This window comes from Eulemur rufifrons, chromosome 7 (assembly GCF_041146395.1).
Source record: "Eulemur rufifrons isolate Redbay chromosome 7, OSU_ERuf_1, whole genome shotgun sequence".
Classification (NCBI taxonomy): domain Eukaryota; kingdom Metazoa; phylum Chordata; class Mammalia; order Primates; family Lemuridae; genus Eulemur; species Eulemur rufifrons.
The window spans coordinates 185,729,769-185,753,305 of record NC_090989.1 but is presented as its reverse complement, the minus strand read 5'-3'; the positions used below and the strand labels follow the sequence as shown (position 1 = coordinate 185,753,305).

Below are 23,537 nucleotides of genomic sequence, written 5' to 3'. Positions count from 1 at the left end.
ATTTATCATTTCCCACCTTGAGCAGGCTATCAAGATCCAATATTTATCTTGGGATGTTTACAGTAGTCCCCAAAAGACATCTTGTGGAATTGTCAACCAATCGCTCCACATTCCTGTGGCCAAGGGGTGATCACATGGTCAGCAGCAGACATTGGGGTGCTTTCCCGCTAGATCCTGAATTTGGAGCCCAGAATTAAAGGTCTCAATGAAGGTGGTGCTGCTGACTCATCCCGTTGGTGGAGCATCTTTGCTGCCTGGATTCTTAGAGTGGCCTCTTTGCCTTTCTCTTCCAAGCTCCGTTCTTTAGTCTTCCCTCTAATTTCCTGAGTTGCCTCGTAACCTTATAAAGCATTCATTCCCTTTTTTTGTTTTTTGCTTAAGTGCCCACAGTTGATTTATGTTATTTGCATTCTTTTTTTTGGGGGGTAATTCTCAAGAATTTTTGAACAACTGATTTAAAGAGCCAATAAAGACTACACAAATAAAAACAATAATTAAGAAAAACCCACATTGATAAAAGCAACTTCCAGAATAACCAGAAACTTTATGTTATGATGCCTGGTACCAGTTCTGCCCTTCTGGAGCATCAGACAAGGTCATGATATAAGAGGACACAGATTCATTATTTCACTGTGAACGAGGCTATGTGCTTTATACTTAGGAGGCTGACTTTAAGGCTGAAGTTGTTTTTTGTACACGTTCAGTTGGAAACAAGTTTTTATGTTTTCACATAATAGCTGTGGGGATGAGTTCTCCCTGTGAAGGAAGTGGACACAAGCCAAGTAGCACATAATAATTATCAGTCAAAAGCCAGTCAAACCAGGAACCAGCCAGCTCAGTAGACATGTCTTATGCTATTGATCTAGTTGCCACCCAAAGCCATTACTCTAATCTGAATGCAGTCATCTAAGGCTGAGTGAGTTTGTTCAGAGAAAATAAGCTTTGTCCAAACTTTATCCACTATTATGAGGAAATGGAAACTTTATTTTGTTCAATCACATTAAGGCAGCACTCTGGATAATATTGGATAATATTACAATCTGGAGAAAGTGCACAAAGAAGTTTATTATCAGGGGCTCTTTTTATCTAAAAACACTGGGATCCAAGCACCCACCATGGTAAAGACAGACACTGGAGCCAAGAGATGTAGTGGCAGAAAGAGGCATCTTTATAGCATGGTGCCATGCAAGGCAAATGAGCAGCTAACATTTAAAACCCCCCAGACTCCCTCGTAGCTTACAAGCCAGGGGTTTTTAAAGGCAAGGGTACATTTTAGGCAGGCAAAATTGCAAATCAATACATGGAGGTTATACATTGATCTGGCCCAAAAGGGGGATATTCTGAAAAGGGGGGTGAGTATAGATGGATTTAGAGATACTTGGATTAGCAGAAAGGAATGTTACCATGGGTATACAGACCGCCCTGGGGGAAGTTTAGAACAAAGAATGGAGGTCAGAGTTCAATTCCTCAGTTTCCCCATTTTCTGCATTTTCTATAGGTGGGGGTTTCTGAAAAACAACTTAAGAATATATATTACGATGTCATCTTTTAGTTTGTGTAGGAAACCAAAACACCTCTTGACTCTGGCTCCCTTGGAGGGCCATTGTTCTCACCAGGTTGGCCATTCACTTTCTAAGGTTAGCCAGGTGTCAGAAACTTCCCCCAAAGGAACTCAAGATTTTTCTTTATTTCAATGCTTTGGGGGCCTACAGGCCCCTCGGAGGGGTCCTTGCTCAGTCTCACCCTCATCTTCTGATTGCACTCTGCCCCATGGCTTTCCCCTCATCCTTAGCATTCTATAATCCTGATTCTAGTCTCCTGGTTTTTTATGTTTCACCCCTAAAACTTAGTCTCCAACCAGCATCTTCTGTCTTCTCAGTGGGAGACTTTAGTTAGAAATTTAGAAATATTTGGGACAGTGTTACCATTTGGTTGAGTGCCTTATACTGATTTAGCAAAACATATGGAATAATAGTGAAATACATGAAAGATAATTCCATCCAATTCTTAAAAAAAAAGAAAGCAATGATTTGGCTAATACATATTTTCATTACAAAATGTGCTTGTTCTATTTTTTTTCCTTCCATTTGAGGTTCAGTTATGTCTAAGTTCTCTAGTGTTCTATTCTTTAAAAACACAGTGGGACCCTAATAGATAAATTGGTGGGAACCCTAAAGCAGGATGCAATCTGTGAGTCTAATGTAAGCCTTTTCATCCTAGGTCCTACTGCCCAGCTTAATTACTCACTGGCGACTGTTGAACAAAGCTCCCATGAGAACAGACTGACAACAAAATTTACGTTAGTCAAACAAAAGTGTAGAGAGTGGAACATGTACTAAGTCCATCACCATATAGCAGGTTTTTAGAAAATAACTCTCATAATCCTGATAAAGAACTAAGTATTTTTGCCAAAAAAATAATAATAATCAGAAGCCCCTATAATTTCTGTACTCACTAGCATTAAAACTTTGAAAACAATATCCTTCTGTATAATCAGTTACCACTCATTTTGATTTCTGTAATCATAATTCTGACTTCACCTTTCCCAAGAGAATTTATCATCATCTTTGATGAGAAATACACCTGTTATGTGTGTGTGTGTTGTTTTTTAAAATTAAGTTAAATCTAAAAGGATCACTAACACCTTAAGGGAAAACAAACCTTACATGGACATTTTAAATAAGCATTATTTTATTTCTGAGCCCTTTTAATATATACCTCTAATTTTTCTCTAAGGTAAGACCTTTATGATGACTTCACTTCAATATTACCCTTGTATATAAAATCCTGTGTAACCCATACACTAGTTTATCAAAGGTACATCCTAATATCATTGCTTGTAGAGTATAATGATATCCAAGGAACACCTACCTACATAGGGCTTGCTATTTTACAGCAAAATAGCAGTATTTTACAATACCATCTGTAAAATATTAATGCAATGAATTAATACTATCCAGTGATTATTGGCAATATGTTTTAAGTGCTTGCTTTTAAGTCATCCAGCCAGAAGAGTAAGAAGCAATGTGAATAATCGGGAACAGATAAACTTGGAGCTACACAAGGTCAAAGTATTTCAAAGTCAGTCAATGCAGTATGTGTTCAGGATGGCTACTGTTACTGCCAGAGATGTTGATCATCTGTTGTCCTTCAGTTTGCCTGAGAGTGCTAATGCAATTGATGTGGGGCTTTGTAGAATTTTCTATAATCTCTTAAAAGATTTAACAGCAGGGATCCATTTGCCAAATTAAAGGAAAACAGATCCCTTTGTGTAGGTCTCAAAGAGGCTACATTTACACTTATCAAGTTGTTCAAAATACAAAACAATTTAGGAAGCAGGTGAAGTCCAATAAATAGATATTTTGCAAGCAACCAATTATTAACTTAATGTTTCTTGGACTGGAGTTTCTGCCTATTTTTCAGAACTCTCCATTTGACTAATTTCAGTGCCCACCTCTATACCCCTGTTTTAGTGAATGTTGCATATTTTTAATGGACACAGTTTCAACCCTCTTACCCTTTACTTGTCTGTTCTAGTGGGATGAAACACTTGGAAGCCTCTGGCAAAGGCAACCATAAAGAGCACATTGCTTATATACTGTGACCATTCAAGTTTTGATTAGAAAATGGAAATTACATTGGGAAATATCTCTTCCCTATTATAGCCTTAGAGAGATTCAAAGTCAAGGTGTCCTACTCTCCCACAGCCGAAACATAGGCAAGTGCCATAAGTAGCTAATTCACTTTCTCTGATGAGATACTGCAATTTGAACATCATGATACAAGTGGAGGGCATATTGGATGCGCGAGACTTCAGTAATGGCACTAGACATTTAAGTAATTTTACTACTCTGAAATTTTTCGCTATCCCAGACCTGGCTATCCCTGATCCTTGTTCTGTATGTGTCCCTCCAGTTCTATATGCTAACTGACATTCTTCATGTATATATATATATATATATATATATGTATTTTTTTTTCTTCTACTGAATTTATCTCTCTTGATGACAGCTATCAAAACCTATGAGATTCAGAACTAGGAATCTCTCTCAGTGAACATTTTTGTAAAGACTGGGAAGAGAAAGCTTCACTTTTAAGGCTGAATACAGCTTCACTAAATAGGAAGAACAGACTAAACTTTCTGCCTTTAAAGTTTATTGGTTATAATGATATTTTTACAAAAGCATGATTACTTCCCAAAGTAGGCTATCACAGAGCAATAATGCTCTTCCCCTCACCCTGCTGACCAAGAAACTCTATTGTTCAATAGAATCCTCTATATTGGAATCTCTGCTCCTCTATTTAAGGATGAGCTTTGTTCCTTTTCACTACATCTTTAACTTTGATACCAGAATCCCATCACCTTTCTCTCCTTAGTACATGCATCATAGAGGAGTTTGCTTTACCTTCAGATCCTGTCATATCCCCCCATATTTCTCGGTACAGTGAGGCAGGTGGAAGAGATAAGAAGGAATTGCTGAGATAGGCTTTTGCACGTCTCTTCATGCAGCAAAACATTCTGTCATTATCTATTTCTAGTACCACAGTGACAATGACAGTTTATAGCTTGGGAGGAACCCATCCTTTGCAATTAGGATGATACGCTTCTGAGAATTATCTCAACTAAGAGAGTTTTCTGAGTAAATAAGTGATGACTTTGCAACCCAGAGAAGCAATATGCTGGTTCCCAATGAGTGACTAAAGGAGTCAGGGTCAGAACCCGACACTCTAGGCTCAAAAGCCAGAGTATTTTTTGGAATGGTTACCATGATGCAAGGAAAATAATTTTCTATCATATTAATTCAAGACTCATACATTTTATTCAAAGCAACAGTATTTCTCTTATACTATTCAAAAATTCAAACACTATCAGACAATTTTATTAGAGAGTTTGAACATGCTTCTTTTTTCCTAAAATGTCATCCACAACCACCTTTAGATCAGCCCTGTCTGACTAACTCCTAAATTTTAACTTTGGGGATTAGTTAAGCATCTTCCTCCTTCCAGAATCTTCTCCTGTAGAGTGCCCCAACCAGGCTGTGTTCATTGCTCTACTTATGTATTTCCATTCTTTGAAAGCAGAGAATTATTTTTTTTTTGCTCTGTTGTTGTCACTATTATAAATATTATTTATCATTACCCTGGCATAATACCTGCCACAAAGAAGGTACTCAGATACACACTGCATAAGTGCAAGTCGTACCACTGGTTTCTTATCCTATTTTTCTCTCCTATACAGATAGCTCATGATAGCAAATTAATGATCACTTCAGAAAATCAGAATTGTAAAAACTTTCAGCAGTTTCACTATACCAACTACAGCCTTAGGGTCATTACTGCTTGTATCATTAACATGCTATTTTTAAATTCCACGTGCCTTTATTCAACCTAGTCTGTTTTGGGCACTGCCTTGAGTACAGAGTATTGAATGTCAAATGCAACATACTGTTCACTGTCTAAGAATCTGACTTTCTAGTGGGGAGGATAGCTAGGCAGATGGTTACAATGAAATGCAACAAATCTATGTTACAGTTATGCATGGGGTGTTGTGGAACTTATAGAAGAGATATTCCTAATTATATTAATGAAGCTTGAAAGCTAACAACAGAAGTCAAGTCTGTCTAGATTAAGCAGAAAAATAAATTGTATAAATTATGTTGGATAAGTTGCAGAATCATTGGAGAGGCCAGTGAACCAAAATCAGAAAATAAGCAGAAACAAAGCCAAAAAAAAAAAAAAAAAAAACCCAAAAAACAAAACAGAACAACAACGAAACACCAAAAAGAAAAAAAAAAAAAAAAAACCCACAAAATATTCCACAGAACCAAGCTGGCTGGCTGGGCACTGGTGCAGTTTCTCCTGGAGATGGGAAGTTAGAGCTTATACTGCTGCAGCCAATTGATGCTGGATACCACATCCACCCATGAAAAATGGATATTCCTGCTGTTGCTGTCAATGAAATGGGTTTTCCATTGTGCCTGTTTCTTTATGTCTTTGGATCTTGATTCATTCATTTATGGTGAGTATGTCTGATTAGCCAAGACTGGGTTAACAACTGTGCCCTAGCTTCAGGGGAGGCTGGGAACATGAATATCTGGCCTTATTAGCACTACAGTGGTACAAGCCCTGTTCTCTCATCAAAACTTGTGTAATTGATCATTCCTTATTAACTTATTAATAGAGATAGGTGTAAAAATATCGTGCTGTTACAGACAGATGTTTACATCACAAGCCAAAATAGGACCATGAAGGAAGACCAGGTAAGAGATAGCTTTCTCCGAGGTCTTACGTTTTGGCAAATTAAACTGGAGTTAGCTAGTGGTCCAGGCAGAAAGCAGAGCATTTACAAAGATACAGAACATCCTGATACCACAGAAGGTTGAATGCAGTGGGGAAAAGTATGTATATATATATGGGGGCTTGCGGTGGGAATCAAACAGGGTAAATATGGGAGTGAAATTGGAGATTAAAGCATACACCAGGTCATGGGGACCTTATATTCCATGCTACACATCTTTTCTTTAATCCTGTATGGAATAGGAAGTCAGGAAGAGATACTGAAATGACTGTATATGTGCTTCAGAAAGATCATCTACATAGCTAAATAGGAACCATGTTGGAGGGGTTATTCTGGAAGAATGGATAACCAAAGGTATAAATCAAGGTGGATAAAGTGGGTCCCAGAGCTAGGCAATGGTAATCATGACGGGGAGAAAGAGACACACTCAAGAGGTGCTAACAAATCGAGCGTGAGTTAAACTCTAAAACGTGCTGCCAACCACGGAGGATACAAAAATAAATCAAATACAAAGTCTTTTCTGGAGGAACGTACACTTTGTCTTTAAGCACACCTAGAAATAACTGATATTATAACAGTTTTTGTGATTTTGTGTCCTGAAATTAAGTCCTCAAATGTTTAATATCTATATTTAAGCAAGGACTCCCAAACACCTTGTTAGGGATAGAATCTATCTAGTTATTAAAATGTGTCAGTTTTCCATACTCACCATGGCATAGACAGGATTCCCAGGTATGAGGAATTACAGCCTTGCTGTCCCATACTGCTGTTAGTTTTGTATGGGGATGGCAAGAAGGAAGAATGGTGTAGACTCAGGGTGAGGGCAGCTGTAAGAAACCACAGCAAACAAATCCAGGGTATATTTTTTTTGTGGTCTACACACAAATTATATATCATAAGTGCTTCCCCTACATGCTTTCTTTTTTCCTAAAAGGCAAAGGAAAAAAATACAATTCTTCCTTTTCTCCTTCCCTTAGGGCATAATGATTAGATATCTTCTGTACTCTAGGAATTATGTTAGATCACAGAAACACAAGACAATGTCCTTGCCCTCATGGAGCTTAGAATGAGCTGGGGAGATGGATGATTGGCAACACATACGCTGAAACAGAACGTCCCACAAGCGAAGGGGAGAGGCGCACAGTGCTATGAAATCCCATAGTAAGCAAATCCAGCTAGTTCCCGAGGTCTAAAACACTGAAGTCTGGATAATAATTAATAAGTCAATTAAATCTTGATCTAAGTATTCTAGAAAAGAAGATTCTCTAGGCCAAGGTGAAGTATTAATTAAAAAGAAGTTGTAGAGTTTTTCTGAATAATAATTACTTTATAAGACCCATGGAAATATAACTATATTAAGTGATTGCCATGAAATACCAAAAGGGTAGTTCAAATGTTCTTTTAGGATTTGAAAAGCTGGCATGTGTGAAGACAGCCTGGCAGTAACAAATCACTACTGTTTGCAGCTATATTGTGAAGCAGTGTCTCTGGGATCCCTCTGAAATTGTCCTATAGACCATAGGAATCATGTGTAGTCCTCACGCTTATAATCCTTGAGTCACATTTGCTTCAGAGAATCTGGAATTTATTAGTGCCATATGCTATCATACACATTTACCTTGACCTACACTTAGGAAAAGAAGTCTTTCTGTCTAATTTGGGTCATTTTATGTTGACCTGAATTTTAAAGCACATTGGGAGTGAATTTTCCCTCATTCCCTGCAATATTAAGAAATAAATTGCTTTTTATTTTTTGCCATTGCATGTACATTCATTTAAATAAACAGGGCAATTTATGCAAATATAACTGTTTTACAAAATCTCATCATCTGAGAAAATCATGTTACAGTCCTCTTTGAAAGTTCAACAAGGAACAGCAACCATGCATGTTTAAATCTGCCAGGAGTATGCATGAGAGAAGAATTATTGTGGTTTTCTCTGACAGCTTAGAAAAATTGTGCCTAGACTTCCATGTTTTAAACCAATTATATGGCCCCTGTTAAAGGATGGCTTCTTTTCTCTGACATCATTGTCTTGGTTTGTTCTATCAGAGAGCAACAATGGAGAACTCACCCACTCACTGTGACTGTGTCATGGTGGAGATGCTCCAGGCTGTGGTTTATAAGTAGCCTCTGCTTCAGGATTTAAGTGGAAAAGTAAAATTTGGAACTAAAGCATTCTAAAAGAATGAAGCCATTTATAACAAAGAAGAATCACAATCTTGAAAGTCAAACTACCCAGAGAGCATGGAAATAAATCCTTCCAGCCTGCCAGTGATACACAGAGAAATCATTGAGCCTATGCACTTCCCCTCCTCCCACACACAAGTGTACCCCACATACAGAGGACAACTCAAATAGCTCACTTCCTTTTCTTCTTATACTTCTTATGTGGTCAAAGCATATTTATATGAATAGTAACTCAGCTTATAAAATAAATGACCTTGTAATTACAACTGAAGGCAGATAACATCTATCACTCTAGTTATTTTCAAACGTTTCAAACTCAGACAATAACTCTGCTTGTTGACAGGGAACCAGTGGGATGTGCTGTAATCATGCATTGTTGGGTATTGAAGCCTTCCCCATGCAACTTCTTATTTATTTTATCAATCTGATGCAGCAGGCATCATTAATCTCACTCCTTCTATGAGAAAGCTTGGGCTTGAAAAGTGAAATCATGTGTCATAGTTTTTAGAGTAAGGAAGCGATGGAGTCCATTATTCAAATTTAGGTCTTTCTGACACCATAACCAGTACAGTTGTTTATTTGAGAGCCACAGCGCACACATTGGGCTTGGATCTTTTTTGTGGGTTAGGAAAAAAGTGAACATTTAAATTATCCTTGAGAAATCCCTAACCATGAATACTTCCCAGAAATTCCAACAGAACAAGTTTTTCTTTTGTTTTCTTTTTTTTTTTTTTTGGAACTAGAATATATTGCTGTTTCTTTGGACATCAGAGGAAGAAGCTGGATTCTTTTTAGAGGTAGTGGGGTATAAAAATATATCTTTAAATACTAGAACCATCTTTGAAGAAGCAAGATACTCATAGTATGAGAGTCCCACAGCAATGAAACTAACTGAATGAATCTCATTTTCTATGTTTTCTCTAGGTCATACACAGACTGAGTAGACTTACTCCACACTATTTAAATTGTAATTTTCTCCTCTCCTCTCTCCACTCTCTCTCTCCCTTCCTTCCTTCCTTCCTTTTTTCCTTCCTTCATGGACAGAAGGGGTACTTCCTAAGCATATAAGTGAATTCATTTGAATTAATTGCACATATGATACAGTTCCGATGAATTTTATTATAGATACACATCAAATACCAAAATACTTAGAAGAACTACTCTTTGAGACTTCACCTAAACCTTCAATGCTTTCTTGCATTTCTGCTGCACTGGCCAGCTTTTTTACCTACTCTCATTGCCAAGGGAAAGGCTCTAAGAAGGAAAGATTTCATCCAAAATGGCTGCCATTGATATAACCTTCATTTTTTTGCTGGTGCATTTCAATGTAGAATTAGCTAAAAATATAAGCTGGCGAGCTCATACCATATTACGAGGGCTTTTCCTTTTTGCAAAGTCATTATATAGCAAATTCTGATATCATGTCTTATGTTTCCACCAAATGACACCAGGAAAAAACAACCATACAAAACTCACATACTCACCACTGACCTGTCTATACAGTATAATCTTCTATACACACTCAGAGCAAATATTTGTCTTGATCTTAAGGCAAGGAAAGCTGTCCTTTACTAAATAATAACCATGATTTTGACCTCATGAATACTGTGAACCTTGTAACTGAATGGGCAGTATTCTGCCTTTGTTTTATCCAGCACAAAGTTCACTGTTAAATTTGGGACCCACTTTTAGCAATGAGGTAGTGCAAGATGTCATCTGAACCTTGTCTCTGAGCCATGTCTTACTATTTACCCATATTTTCTCTTCATCTTATCTATTTGCTTTTATTATGATATTTTAGATATTTTTCTAAGTCAGCCTCCAGCCTTATTTTGATCAAAGCAGAATTCAAAGAAACAAAGAAAGAAATAACAACAGAGTCATCAAAAATGATTAGGTATCTTTTTGGGAATTCATGAAGTCAATTGTTAATGAGTTCTATAAATCACAGCATGCCACAAGGCCAGAGTTAAGATTTCTCTCCGAATCAGAAAGTTTCTAACTGAATTATAGCAGAAAATTTTCCCTTAGGAACATAGCAGCTAGGGCTACAATAGTAACTGAGACAGACACGGTCTTCTATTAGTCCTAGGGACAAGATAGGAAGACAAAACAAACAAGAAATTATACTAACCTATAATAAGGGCTGCAGGGAAAACAATCTGAAAACACAAGGCCAAGCCAACACAGCCAAGAAAGTTTTTGTGAGTGTGTATGTGTTTGTGTTTGAACCTAGAAATGGTGTTTAGAAGACTTGCCACTGACTAGGAGCTATCTGGCCAACAGTGTTAAGTCAGATGAGAGAGAACAAGAATGACCCAGATTTCCTGTGAATTTTTGAAATTGTGGCTAACAGTGATGCACTGAATAAAAAACATGGAGTTTACAAACAAGCTCTAGCTCCCTTCTTTTAGCATCCATGTACAGATATGTCAACCACATGCTGAGGCTTTACGTGTCTCAATGTATCTGTAGTCTGACAGTCTTACAGCTGTGTCCTCAGGATTTATGACACTGTTCTTCATGAAATGGACCTGTGTTTCCATTGCCGTACTTGTTTGCTTTTACAGTCAGTTAACTGTTCTGGTCAATAACAATTTGGGTTGGATGAAATTCTTACAAACAAAACCAAGGACCTCATTTTAGTGTAAGAACTGTTTAGGAATACCCAAGCAAGTACATGTGTATGTATTTACTATACCCAACATATCCAGATAAAGAAACCTGAATCTTTATTGTCAGGATTCCTAAGTGGGAGAATTTTGTCTCATTTTTCAAAATCTGCACAGTGGAAGACAGCTGGCCAAACATTTGAACCTATTACTTCCAATTTGAGCTAAATAAATAAACATAAAGGAATCCTCTCCAAGTGCTTCTAAATAGAACTATCTTTCTCAAAATAATCTCAAGTTTGAAAGACTATTTGTCTAAATACATCCTACTGCCTGGATAATTCACTTAATTTTGTTTTGGCCAAGTCATTCAGAGGCATCACTGTCATTCTTCAAATCACAGTGCCACTGTGATGGGGTTCACATAATTCCAAACGATTCCCCCCATTTTGGAGAGAGACAGGGAGGAAGAGCATCCAAAGAGAGGCACATCTAGCCACATTTTCCCAAGTTTCCACATACAGTCTGGAATCCACCCTATTACCTAGTAGACAATGTTATAAGTGAAGACTTTACAGGGCTTTTGGAATGTGAGAGTGGGGACGGGATGATTACTTGTAGTGTTTATTTAATAAAGTCTGAAGAGAACCCTATAAACCACAGACATTTGAAGAGGGTCAACTTGATCATCGCAATCTTCCTACCTGCCTCTTTGGAAATCTGCGTGAAGGACTCCACACCTTTCTCTCCATAACTTCCTTCGGACGCGAGAGTAGACACATAATTCCAGCCTAGGGCCTTTACAATGTCTACCATGGCCTGGGCTTGGAAGGAATCTGGTGGCACCACGCGGGAGAAGAAGTCATAGCGCCGGTCGTCACTGAGCTCGGGTGCCGTTGACGCATAGCTAATCTGGGGGATCTGCAAAGATAAGAAAGCACCGCGTGAGAGTGCACCACCAGCACGTGAGAGGCTCATTAGTACTCGTGACAATTCACTCACGACAAACACAAGGCTTCAGCTGCAAAGTGGACGCGTGTTTTGCCAAACATCACCATGTAATTGTCCACCAACCACTCCAGTGCAACCATCCACTTCCTAGCAGCACAAAAGTATTGTCTTTTGTGCCTCACCCTTTTATTTTTTCCTCTTAGAGAGAGGAAATGAGGAGGTCAGCATAGGAATTACAAGGTCAGGGTCATGGTGGTTTGGGAGACAAGGATTTGTAACCATTCTAACAAACATTTTGTATCATGCTTTACTTCTTATAGAAATAGAAATAAAAACACAACAGCCTAACTGAACTGTGTATAGAGATTGGTTTAGGTGATACAGCTTGTGTATTGGTAGATGTCATTAACCATCTAACACTGATTGATTGCTGGTGGCCTGTGAGGAAATATCTAAGTAAGTTGCATGCACTGTCTCATTTATTCTTCATAAGAATGTTATAAAGCAGCTCTGTGACACCCTTAGCTCCAGGCAAGTGGGTTCCCACCCCAAAGCCTTCACCCCAGTGGTCCTTGCACTTTGGAGGGCCTTCTGTAAAATTTTCCAAATTCCCTTTTGGGTTTTGGATGAGAGCTGGCAGTCCTGTCTGGGTAGAGCCCACAAGGGCCTCTGATTCCCTTATTTTCCCTTTAGGGCCACCTCTGACCCTCTGCCCCACATGGCATTAACCAGATGTCCTGAGGAACTCTAGCACTTGTGCCTACAGGGTGATCCTAGAGCCCCACAGAAGGAACCTAGGTAACAATCAAATTACTCCCCTTAGTCAGAGTAGTATTTATTTCTAGGGAATATGTGAGATAAGGCTACCTGAATAGTCCTAACACACTGATTTTACCTAAATAAAAAATGTATATAGAAAAAGCTGCAAAAAAATTTGCCTGGAGTCTAAAATCCCCTAAGGGCATCCCTGAAGTAGCCACATATGAGAAACCTGGCTTAGGACCTAACTTCAGGACCCCTATGCTAGTTACCTCTACAAAGCACCGTAACATACCCACCCCCCTTCTCTTTAGCAAGCGGTAGACAGTGATTGGTACAATTAACGTACATGTAAGATGATCAACCCGCACAAAATTCTGCTTGCAAACTCTTCCAGAACTTTTCCCCATTGAATCACACCAGTTTCTCCAGTATCTAAAGGTCAGTCTTGATCTTTGCTCAGACCAAACTCAACAGTCCACTTTGGCCCAAACATGCCAAAGCTATACTCAAGGTGACTTTTTGAGCCTTAAAAACCCTACTCACTGTTAGCCTATTTATCTCCTCCCTGTGTAGTTTGCCTAAAGTGTGCCCATTTGCCATTATTTAAGGCTGGTGACCACCTCTGTAAAGATCATTTCCCCACCAACATCTCTTGGTCAGCATTAGGGTTGAGCAGCGTGGCCCTGACAGATGGTTCACCATCTTCATGCTACCTGTCCATGGTGCACTTCCGCGCTATGACCATGGGAGGCAGGCTTTCTGTCCCTGACCCACAGCCCAAAGCCCATGGGAGAAAGCCTCTGTGACTGCTGATGGATGAGTCTTTAATGGAGCAACTCCTCAATTATAGTGGTGGTCAGGTGTAGTGGAAATAAAATAGGATTTTGTATTGACAAAATCTGGGATCAAAGCTTGGTATTTCTGTTTGATAGTGTTTACTTTGGTGAAGTAATTTCACCTCAGTGAGTCGGTGAGAAGGAGGGATAATGAATGTGCATTGCTTAGCAGGATGCCTGGAACAGAGTGAGTGTTCAGAACATGGGGTAATAATAGTCAAAGCAGAAAATAGTATGCTTTTCCTTACTACGGCTACCCAGTCCCCACATTTGACTCCTCAAGTTTTCTGTGACATGTTGTCATATTCTCCTTCTTGTCCAAAGGCAAGACAATATTTTTACATATTCCTATCATTGCTGCTTTAGAAGTAATGTCTACTATTTAGTCAACTCTTTATTTCGTGCCAGTCACGTTCTGAAAGTTTTACATGCATTGCCTTATCTAATCATCAGCAAATACTCGTACCATACCACATTAAACTACGTTATACTAATAGTAACTTGTTTTACAAAAGAGGAAATTGAGACTTGGAAGCAGAACATGACCTTGCCTCGGGTCACAAAGCTGTAGAACAGAGAGCACTATTCAAATCCGAAACCGTCCACTGCAATGTCTGAACTCTTACTTACAGAAATGATACTTTGCTGAATTGTTGCCGAAATGTTTTAAAAATAAGCATAAAACAAGAAAGGCCAGTAGATTATTGGAGTCCAGGCCAATTTCTGTTTACAGCATTGAGTACATAGCCACTAAAAGTTGTTTTCCTGGTCAGTCTTAGACTGCTGTTCAAACATTTTATTTAAACGACTTGGAAAAGCTTATATAAATATCTTAATAGAATGAGTTACCTATGTGTCATCTGTAGTCCGGCGGTTTTAAGTTTTGGATAAAGAAAATATCAACTGAATAGGGGTTTTGGGCAGAAAAATAGAGGGAGGGAGGGAGAGAGAGAGAGGCTTTCCCTCACAAGAAATAAAAAGGAAAGAAGCCAAGCATGTCAATACATTTCCATCAATTTCAACTTGTGGAAATGTAAAAGCTTCATGCTGTTGCACAGATGCCTTCGCTGCCAAAATCCCTTCCTACCTCTGAAAGAGCGCTAATAAAGACACATCCACCCTCGGCTCGAATTTGCATTCATGTAGCTGCCATAAAACATCAGAATTGTGAAGTGCCTCAATACAAATGCATTTTCTAGACTGTGCCCCAAATTTTAGTAATGAAAATCCTGGTGAAAGAGATTTCTTTCCTCATTACCATGCACCCTTCAAAAATGATTGCTATCTGTGGTCTATCCTTTCCAGTGTAAATAAAAAATATCTCCTGGCTTAAGATCCCTATTTCCCTTCAGACTCATGTACACCTTCTATCCAATGATTCTCATTGCTACACTATGCATATAATGATGCAAGAATAAGGAATGAAAGACCAAATGGATTTTTAGTTTTGAGATAAAAACATGGCTTTATAAGAATATCCCTCCTAGCAATAGAGATGAAGGACTGGAAGAATTTATGTACCCTATGAAATATAATGATATGTATTTATTTAGCTCTTATACAGCATATTTAGTTACTTGTTTTCAAAGGAATGTTTAAGCCGATATAGTAATTATTTTGACATGTGTGTTATAACTGGTATATACAACTGACCCAATGATTATTAGTCATCTTTAGTGATTAACTCTTCTCGATAACTAGCTGAACTTATTCTTGCTGCTATTGAAACCCTCCCCTCTTGCCAGTCTTCTATGGAAATGGAGAATTTATCTTTTGATAAAGACAATGTAGTGTAATAACACTTCAGCTAGATAAAAATAGATATCCCATTTCTTCTTGAGCCTCTTTGTCCAATTTAAAAAACCTAAAACACTTTTGATCTTTACACTAGAATAAAATTGTCATCTTATTTTATTATTCTTTTCTCTTCATTAAGAGTTGTCTATCACACAAGAATGGTTTTGTTATTGATGAGTATCAAATAGGACTACAAACATCTATAACATACTCTTTATAGAATGAGTTTATGCTTTATCTTAGAAAATTAGCTAAATATTATTTATGAAAAATACAGAGAAACAAAAACAAGAAAATAAGTTAATTTTAATGTCTTGATGCCTGTTCACATTTTGTTACATCTCTTTATTGTCTCTGTGTGTATTTAAGTATGTGCACATATATTATTATTAAAATATGAATCTTAGTCTCTTTTTCCCTTCCCTCCCCTCCCACCTCCTTTCTTTTCTTCTCCTGTCCCTTTCTTTCTCTCTCTCTCCCTGGTTGCATAATATTCTGTTGTGTGGACATTTAACCTAAACCAAACCTTTATTATTAAATATTTAAACCCTTTTTAAATTTTCACTATCATTAGAAGTGAAAACAAAATTCCCAGAACTAATCCAATTCTTTGTACACATCCATGATCATTTTCTTAGAATAACATTTAAGAATCTCCCCCTTAAAGTGACAGGTGTACATGTAAATCCTCAACATGGAGATTACTGTGGGTTGGTATATAAGGGAGAAGGACAATCTGTATTATTTCCTCCAAAATGGTTAACTACTTGTCCCAGCACCGTTTATTAAATAATTAATCATTCTTTACTGAAAGGAAAGAACAGCTCCTGTCATATGTTAAATTCTTAAACATCGTTGGGTCTTTGGGCTGTACCCTCTACCCTCCACTTTTCTGTCTTTCAAGACTTGGGCCAGTGTTTCACTATCTTGGCTGTAATAAGCTTAGAGTATTTTAAGGTTATGTTAATTACAAAACATTCCCTCTTTATAACCTTTCTTTTAAAATTGATAATGGGTAATCACGTTTTTAATTTTCCATATAAACCTTAGACTATTTTTTTAAGTTCATAATAAAGTTCCATTAAGATTTTATGAGAATTACATTGTAGCTCTAAATTAATTTGGGTAGAATTTATACATTTACAACATTTTATTTTCCCCCGTAGGAAAATATCTGATTTCATCCATTCGTTCTCTCGTTCTCTCTTTTTAGTAAAATCTTATAATTGTTTCCATGTAAACCCTGCACATTATTTGCTAACTTTATTTTTAAATAATTGTGTTTTTCTTTGCATTATGTATGAGATGAAATTATCATGTTATCTATTTATTACTGGCATATAGAAATCTATTAATTTTTTATATTTTCTTAGTGAATTCTACCCTTGTTAAAATTTTTATTAGTTCTAATAGCTTTCAGTTTATTTTCTTGGGACTTCAGGTTAGCAAGTTATATTGCAATAATTCATTTAATTTTCTAATTATATTAGCTAGAATTTCCAGAAAAACAACAAAGAGTGGGGAAAATTGCTTTCCCTTTTCTATTTTTCAACAGTGAGTATTTTAAAACCAACTAGTATTTATTCTAATTTCTTGAGAAAATGTATAGTCAAATGAAAAATTAAGCTTGTTTAAAATTTTATTTTGTCAATATATAGTCTTAGCTAGAACTCATAGTATACTTCTTTAGATTTAGAAAGAGATTTTCAGAAGGGAACTTGAAAGGGAACTTTTAGATCATCTGGACCAAACTCACCATCTCCCTATAATTTTATAACTCTTTTCAACAATGGTCTGGGGACCCTGATCCAATCTTTGTGTCACCGTCTACAGCCATGTTTTTTTAAGCACTTCCTTTATACTTTTTATCAATATAGGTTGTCCTTATTTTTGTTTGGTGAACAGAATGGTGCTTCCTCAGGGAATCTAGATAAAGCTATTCTATGACCAATAACAAAATAATTATATTAATAGTATAAATTATCATTCAGCTTCTTTCCATATGTGAAACATCATTCTAAGAGCTATAATATACTATCTTATTTTTTTTAATTTTGCCACCTACAAACTTTCATTGAAATTTTTCTTACAAATATGAAGTGTAACTACTGACATGTCCCAGTGAGATTTTAATTTATATGGTAAAGCTAGTATTATATTTTTTCTTTCTCTTTTAAAAGATCTTTTAAATTCTACTTGTATCGTCTCCTGATTGAAAAGCAGACTTGATGATGGCTTAGCACAGATTTGGTCTCAGATGACTCAAGTAATGACATAAATGCCCTCTGAGGTGCCCTTCCTCCTCTCCTCTTCCCATTCCCCTGTTTTGGGAAGTGGGGGTCTTTTTCTTCACCTATACCTCATGTTGTCTTATTTTAATTTTGACAACATCACATTTCTGTTTTTCTGTTTTTACAAATAAGCTATGGCACGGAGACATCAAGAACCATTCCTAAGGTTACGTGTAAGTAAGTGGTAGATCTGGAATTCACGTTAAACATGTCTCTAAAGTCATTGCTCCGAAGCACTGTGCTATTAATAAAACTCCTTTAAGAGAACATCATGTTGGTTAGAAAGCATCACAGCTGATAGTTTCTTCCTCCTCCTTTATATTATGTTCTTCCACCTGCATTGTCTGATATTAGTTAAGCATTTCTCTCTCAGCACTTGGAGGAGTTAACCACTTTGTGTTCTTTCTGGAATACCACATACGTTTAGTCTTACAACTTCTCATTTTCTCTCATTAGATAGAGATATTCCCTGAATTATTTTTCATCTATATAAGAAGGACTTTCTCTCCACATCTTCACCAACACTTGTTATCTTTTGTCTTTTTGATGATAGCTATCATAATAGGTGTGAGATGATAGCTCATTGTGGTTTTGAGCTGCATTTCCCTGATGATTTAGTGATGTCAAGCACATTTTCATATATCTGTTGGCCATTTGTATGTCTTCTTTGAAGAAAGGTTTATTCAAGTCCTTTGCCCATTTTTTAAATTGGGTTATTCATTTTTCCGCTGTTGAGTTGTGTGAGTTTTTTAATATATTTCGGATATTAACCCCTTATCAGATACTGGTTTGCAAATATTTTCTCCTATTTAGTAGGCTGTCTCTTTACTTTGTTACTTGCTTCCTTTGCTGTGCAGAGCTTTTTAATTAGATGTAGCCACATTTATTTATTTTTGCTTTTGTAGACTGAGCTTGCTGTGTGACATCCAAAAAATCATTGCCAGGGAGATTTCCCTTCAATAAATCTCTGCTGACACATCACCTATGAAAATATCTTTATAACTTCAGTTATGCCAACAAATCACTCTAAAGTGTACATGGCTCTAGAATCCCAATTTGGGAAGGAAATATTTATTTCCTTGAAGATATTTTATTATAAGGTGATCTATAACTTCAAAGTAAATATCTATGCGTCAATTCATACTCTCATATCTGCAATGTATTTCCTGGCATCCAGGCTCCTCTTCTACAGAAATCAAATTTTCCTCTAGAGATTTTATCAGTGCTTTCTAGAACACTATAGACTGTTTTGCTTCTGTATCACTAAATAACTTTAAGTACTGATTAAAACCAAATTTGTCATTTTTATATTTATCCTTCAGATTAATTTACAACTTTTGAAAGCTATGTGTATGTTGCTGGATGTTGTGATCTTTCTAATGTCACTGTAGCATCAGCCATTTCTCTCTAGTGTTCTTGATATGTTCAATATAGTCAAGAGCAAACATGACAAAACACTCAAGTCTCTGTGGTGTTCTTCCCTTCTTACTTCACCGGTTTTAAAAATCAAGTATCTATAGCACTTAATGATATCATTTAAGTTGCTAAAATATATTAGTAATATTAGAAAAACCTAGAACAATGTGGTAAAGGTGAAATTTTGGTCATACTTAACAATAGTACTTACTTCTCTTTGGTGTGTCTAAACTTGTCAATATTTGTCTTTAATTTCTTTTTGGGTATTAACAGAAAGGTAATTCTAAATGTATAAAGACCACAGAATACACCTCAGGAAAGTATTCTTTCCCACACTTCCCATGATGTTTTTCAATGTGTTTAATAAATGTCTCCATTACTTCACACCTTCATAAATGCATGCTTATCATATAAATATATGATAAACATGCTACATGTCCTAATTAATTTTCTTTATTGCTAATTTAAAGAAATTATGAAAAAAAAGAAAAAACTAAACTTTAAACCAGGACTCTTCAATCTTTAGTCATTTGCAAATGTGCCTCATGTTTTTTCTCACATGCTGTGCCACGTTAATGAATACTACCATAGATTCGTACTCCCTAATCTGTTATTTACTTAACATTTTCAATTTTTCACTCTTCTTTGCTTAAATAAAGTATCAAAACAAACATCTTTTTAAGTCTACCAATATGCCTATGAATGACTATATATTTATTTTAACATGAAAGAGGGATAGGTAATTATTAATATTATCCGTATATCTTTTACATACAAAAACATTTTCTTATGCTCTATTATATCTGTATTTTATTTTATACCTTCTAGGTTTTCAGTGATAAGAAAAGTCTTCCATCTTGTTGATTGTACATGTTGCCACCTAAATATCATGATTATACATTTGCATAATTGTTTTTTAGATTTAAATATTTTAATACATCTATGATCTGTTTTCTAGATATCATAGACTAGAACTTTAAGTTTGTTTTCTTTTTCAATGGATAACCAAATGAATAGCCAGTATTTTAAGAACAAATGATAACAAAAATATCTAATTATATCTCATTATCACTTTTATGCATTTTTATGTAAAATTATATCCACACAAACACAGGGATTGTAAAAATTAAAGCACTAAATAGATTTAATCTCATCATCTTGGATGGCTTACAAATTCACTATTCATGTATAAAATATTTACATTTCTTCTTTTTTTAAAGAAGCTTAATCTTCTTTCCTGTGTTGTCTTAAAGTTACTGAGTTTGTTATTTCTCAATTTGAATAAACTGACAATAATTTGACTTATCAAATTGGCATATCTTTGCTCCTCCAGGAGCCCACGTGTCACTCACAATTCCTCGTAATGAGGTGAAGTGAAGAGTAGACTTGCTGTGGATTTTTCTCTTTCTGAATGGTCACCACTCCCACTGCTGGGCAGCCAGCACTTGCATCTCCACAGTGCCCTTTGCCTCCCTGCCTTTCACAGTTAGAGGCAAAACTAATTTCACCTCTCCATGGGGGGGTCTTTAGTTGAAAAGGGAGCTCCAAGTCTTTTCCTCAAAGAAAATCTCCTCAGTTTCTCCAATTATTTCTCTCAAGACACAGTCAGGCAACATTGATGACAAGAGAGGATACTAATTTCAAGTAGTCAAGTTCTCAGAAAGAGCAGTTCTCATGCCTCAGAATGATTCCAAATTTAGGTGGAAGTCAACTTTCCTGACCATTTTTAAACAACGAAAAAGCAAACAGGGAATAAAGACAGCAGTAAAAACCATCACCTTTCAAGTCATCAGATAAAACAGTTCCCAAACTCCTATCTTACTATAAGATAGAAAAAGATAGGGAAAAAAAGCCCAATTCTATTTGTTCCTAATTTTACTTATACCATATTTATGGTTCTAAGAATTTCTGTAAATCTAAGAGAAAGAAAGCTAGGGGAAAACCAATTTCAAGAATAATCACAATGGACATGTAAATTACTCACATCCTATATACCTTATAAATATTGTTGAGACATAATTATTAATATCTCATCAACACAAGTGATTGTGGTGATCAAGTTATTTCTGTGGTCTGAAAAAATAATCAGATGTTACATCCAATTAGTGGCACATATTAATCTCTAAGAGGTGCTCAAGTGAGTTTATAGGAAGGTCAGTCGATGCGTTTTTCTGCAACATGGTAGTTTTCTTTCGTAACAAATATCACAATTCTAATTAAGCAATTATCTGTGTAATTATCTGTTTATTGTTCTCTCCCTTCCTTGAGAGTACTTACCCGCAGGGGGGCAAGGACCTTGTTCATCATTGTTTCACCATTAGAGACCACTCTACTGTGAATAGAATAGGATCAGCATTCATTGAATGGACAAGTAGGCTGGTAAATGAAGAAATGTAATAATCCTAAGAGAATAGAGCCCTTTAATGTGTTCATCATCTGCAAGATGGGTGTGTGCAGAGAGATCTCCAGCATCTGGGAGCTGTCCCTGCCCTGACGGGAAGCTTTAGGTCCTGGGGCCAACACTTTTTCTCACCCTATCTTTTCCTTGGCATGCTTTTTCTGGGATTCCCTTTTTAATCATTGGAATGTAAAACAAGGAAAGCTGTCATGTGGATGGAAGTTCAAAGGTAAAAAGACCAAGAAAGTCATTTAGGAAGCTGCTCACTGTGTTTTTTCTCTTAGGTTCCAGTTGTGACAACTCTAGACAACATATACTACGGTGCCCCAGGGTTCGGTCTAACTCTGCAAAGCACACTAGGATGTGTCATTTTAAACAGTCTCATTTTCCCTGCCTGCTCCTTAGCCTCCCTCCCCTCAGGAACCAGGCTGTCAGATGCAAGCAGGAAATTCAGTGTTTGGGGTCCTGTGTACTCGTTTTTAGCTAAATGCCTTTACTTTATGTTAACATTGCTACTATCAAGTTAAAATAGGAAAAAGAAAGAATGAATAAAAGGAATATATCAAACAAATCTGGAGTAACTAATCCTATGTCACTTCCAATACATACAAAATCAAATACTATGAGTGTGTGACGCACTTTCACTTTCTAAGTGTTGACAAGATTGAGCCCTTCAAAATTTGATTTTCCCCATTATCACTACATAGGCAACTCCCACTAGCCAAAGGGATCTCCTAGGCTTGCAAACATACCCTCGTAGCCATCATCGGACTGTCAACAGCTGTTAAAACAACTGAAGACCTAAGTCCAGATGTGCTGTAGTTTACGTCAATATGGATGTTTGAAAAATCCAAATTGCTACCACTGCTTTAAACTAACTCAATTCTCATCAAAATAAATTTTTGAATACACAAGGAAAGGAACTATTTAATTTGTTCAGAAAAAAATGAAAATCTGAAATTGGTTTCATGCACGTTGGCCTTCCTACTCTCTGTTATATTCTCCCTCTTTATATTATAAGGGCAGTGCCTATGCTCAGTCACCTGGGGAACATCTTATTTTTGAAAAGGTGAATAAAATTTCTTTGTTCCTAGGGAATTTTCATAGCTGGAAAAAGCAATACAAAATTGACTAATGCTTGTTCCAGAGGGCAGTTTCGCAAAACTTGTGAAAGGGAATTTTTGCAAGTATCATGTGCAATTAAGATAATGCTCCAGTGTACCTGTTGAGATATTAATGAACTCCCAGTGGGGCCTTATTAAGTTCACAGTTAGCAGTAATTTCACTTTTAGTTCTTATTAAGCTTTATTGATATAGATCCCCCCAAAAGGGAAAATGGTTGAATAATCATTTCAGACTCATTCTTTGAAACATCACTCCTTTCAATTTATACTTATCTTCTATCTAGATACCATTTCTGCTCGTATTAGAATGGTTGGGCAGCGAATTTGATTTTTTGGTAATTTAGTTTTGATTAATTTATTCCAAAGTACTGAGGGATAACTAATAATTTTGAATTAGTTTAAAATCTGGAGTTTTATACAATCTTAAATTGCTCGTGAGAGATTATTATCAATTATTGCAACTCTTTTTTCCTTCATCTTTCACTTCTTTAATTATATAACTCCAATCACATTCACATTCTATGACAGTCATGTAACTATTTTCTTGATATCCACGAAGTTTTGTGTGTGGCTGCAAGTCATATTTGTTATTGTACATGTTTAAAAGACTGCTAGCCATTGCTATTTTTATTACTATTGCTCTATTAATTCTTTACGCATTGGGATATGCAGTCACTTCACGTACATAATCTCATGAATTTTTGCAACAACCTGGAATAAACAGAAATACTATTATCATGGTCACTGCTTTTACCCCTTCAGCATACAGTCACCTTTCTTTTGGGTGCAGCTCCTTGATTTGCCTTTAGGAAGCACCTTTCCTCACCGTTGAGATCCTGTGGTTTAGGTGGACATGAGTGTAT

The 23,537-nt window shown here is 36.5% G+C and overlaps 1 protein-coding gene across 2 annotated transcripts in view; it reads right to left on the bottom strand.

Annotated features, from left to right (window-relative positions):
• The window catches only part of GRM7 (glutamate metabotropic receptor 7), an 856,215-nt gene that overhangs the window by 586,538 nt on the left and 246,140 nt on the right, over positions 1–23,537 (bottom strand). For both annotated transcript variants that reach the window (XM_069473843.1, XM_069473844.1), the window contains exon 2: positions 11,804–12,020. In XM_069473843.1, coding sequence (XP_069329944.1) covers positions 11,804–12,020 — 217 coding nt within the window. The remainder of the gene's footprint in view (positions 1–11,803; positions 12,021–23,537) is intronic.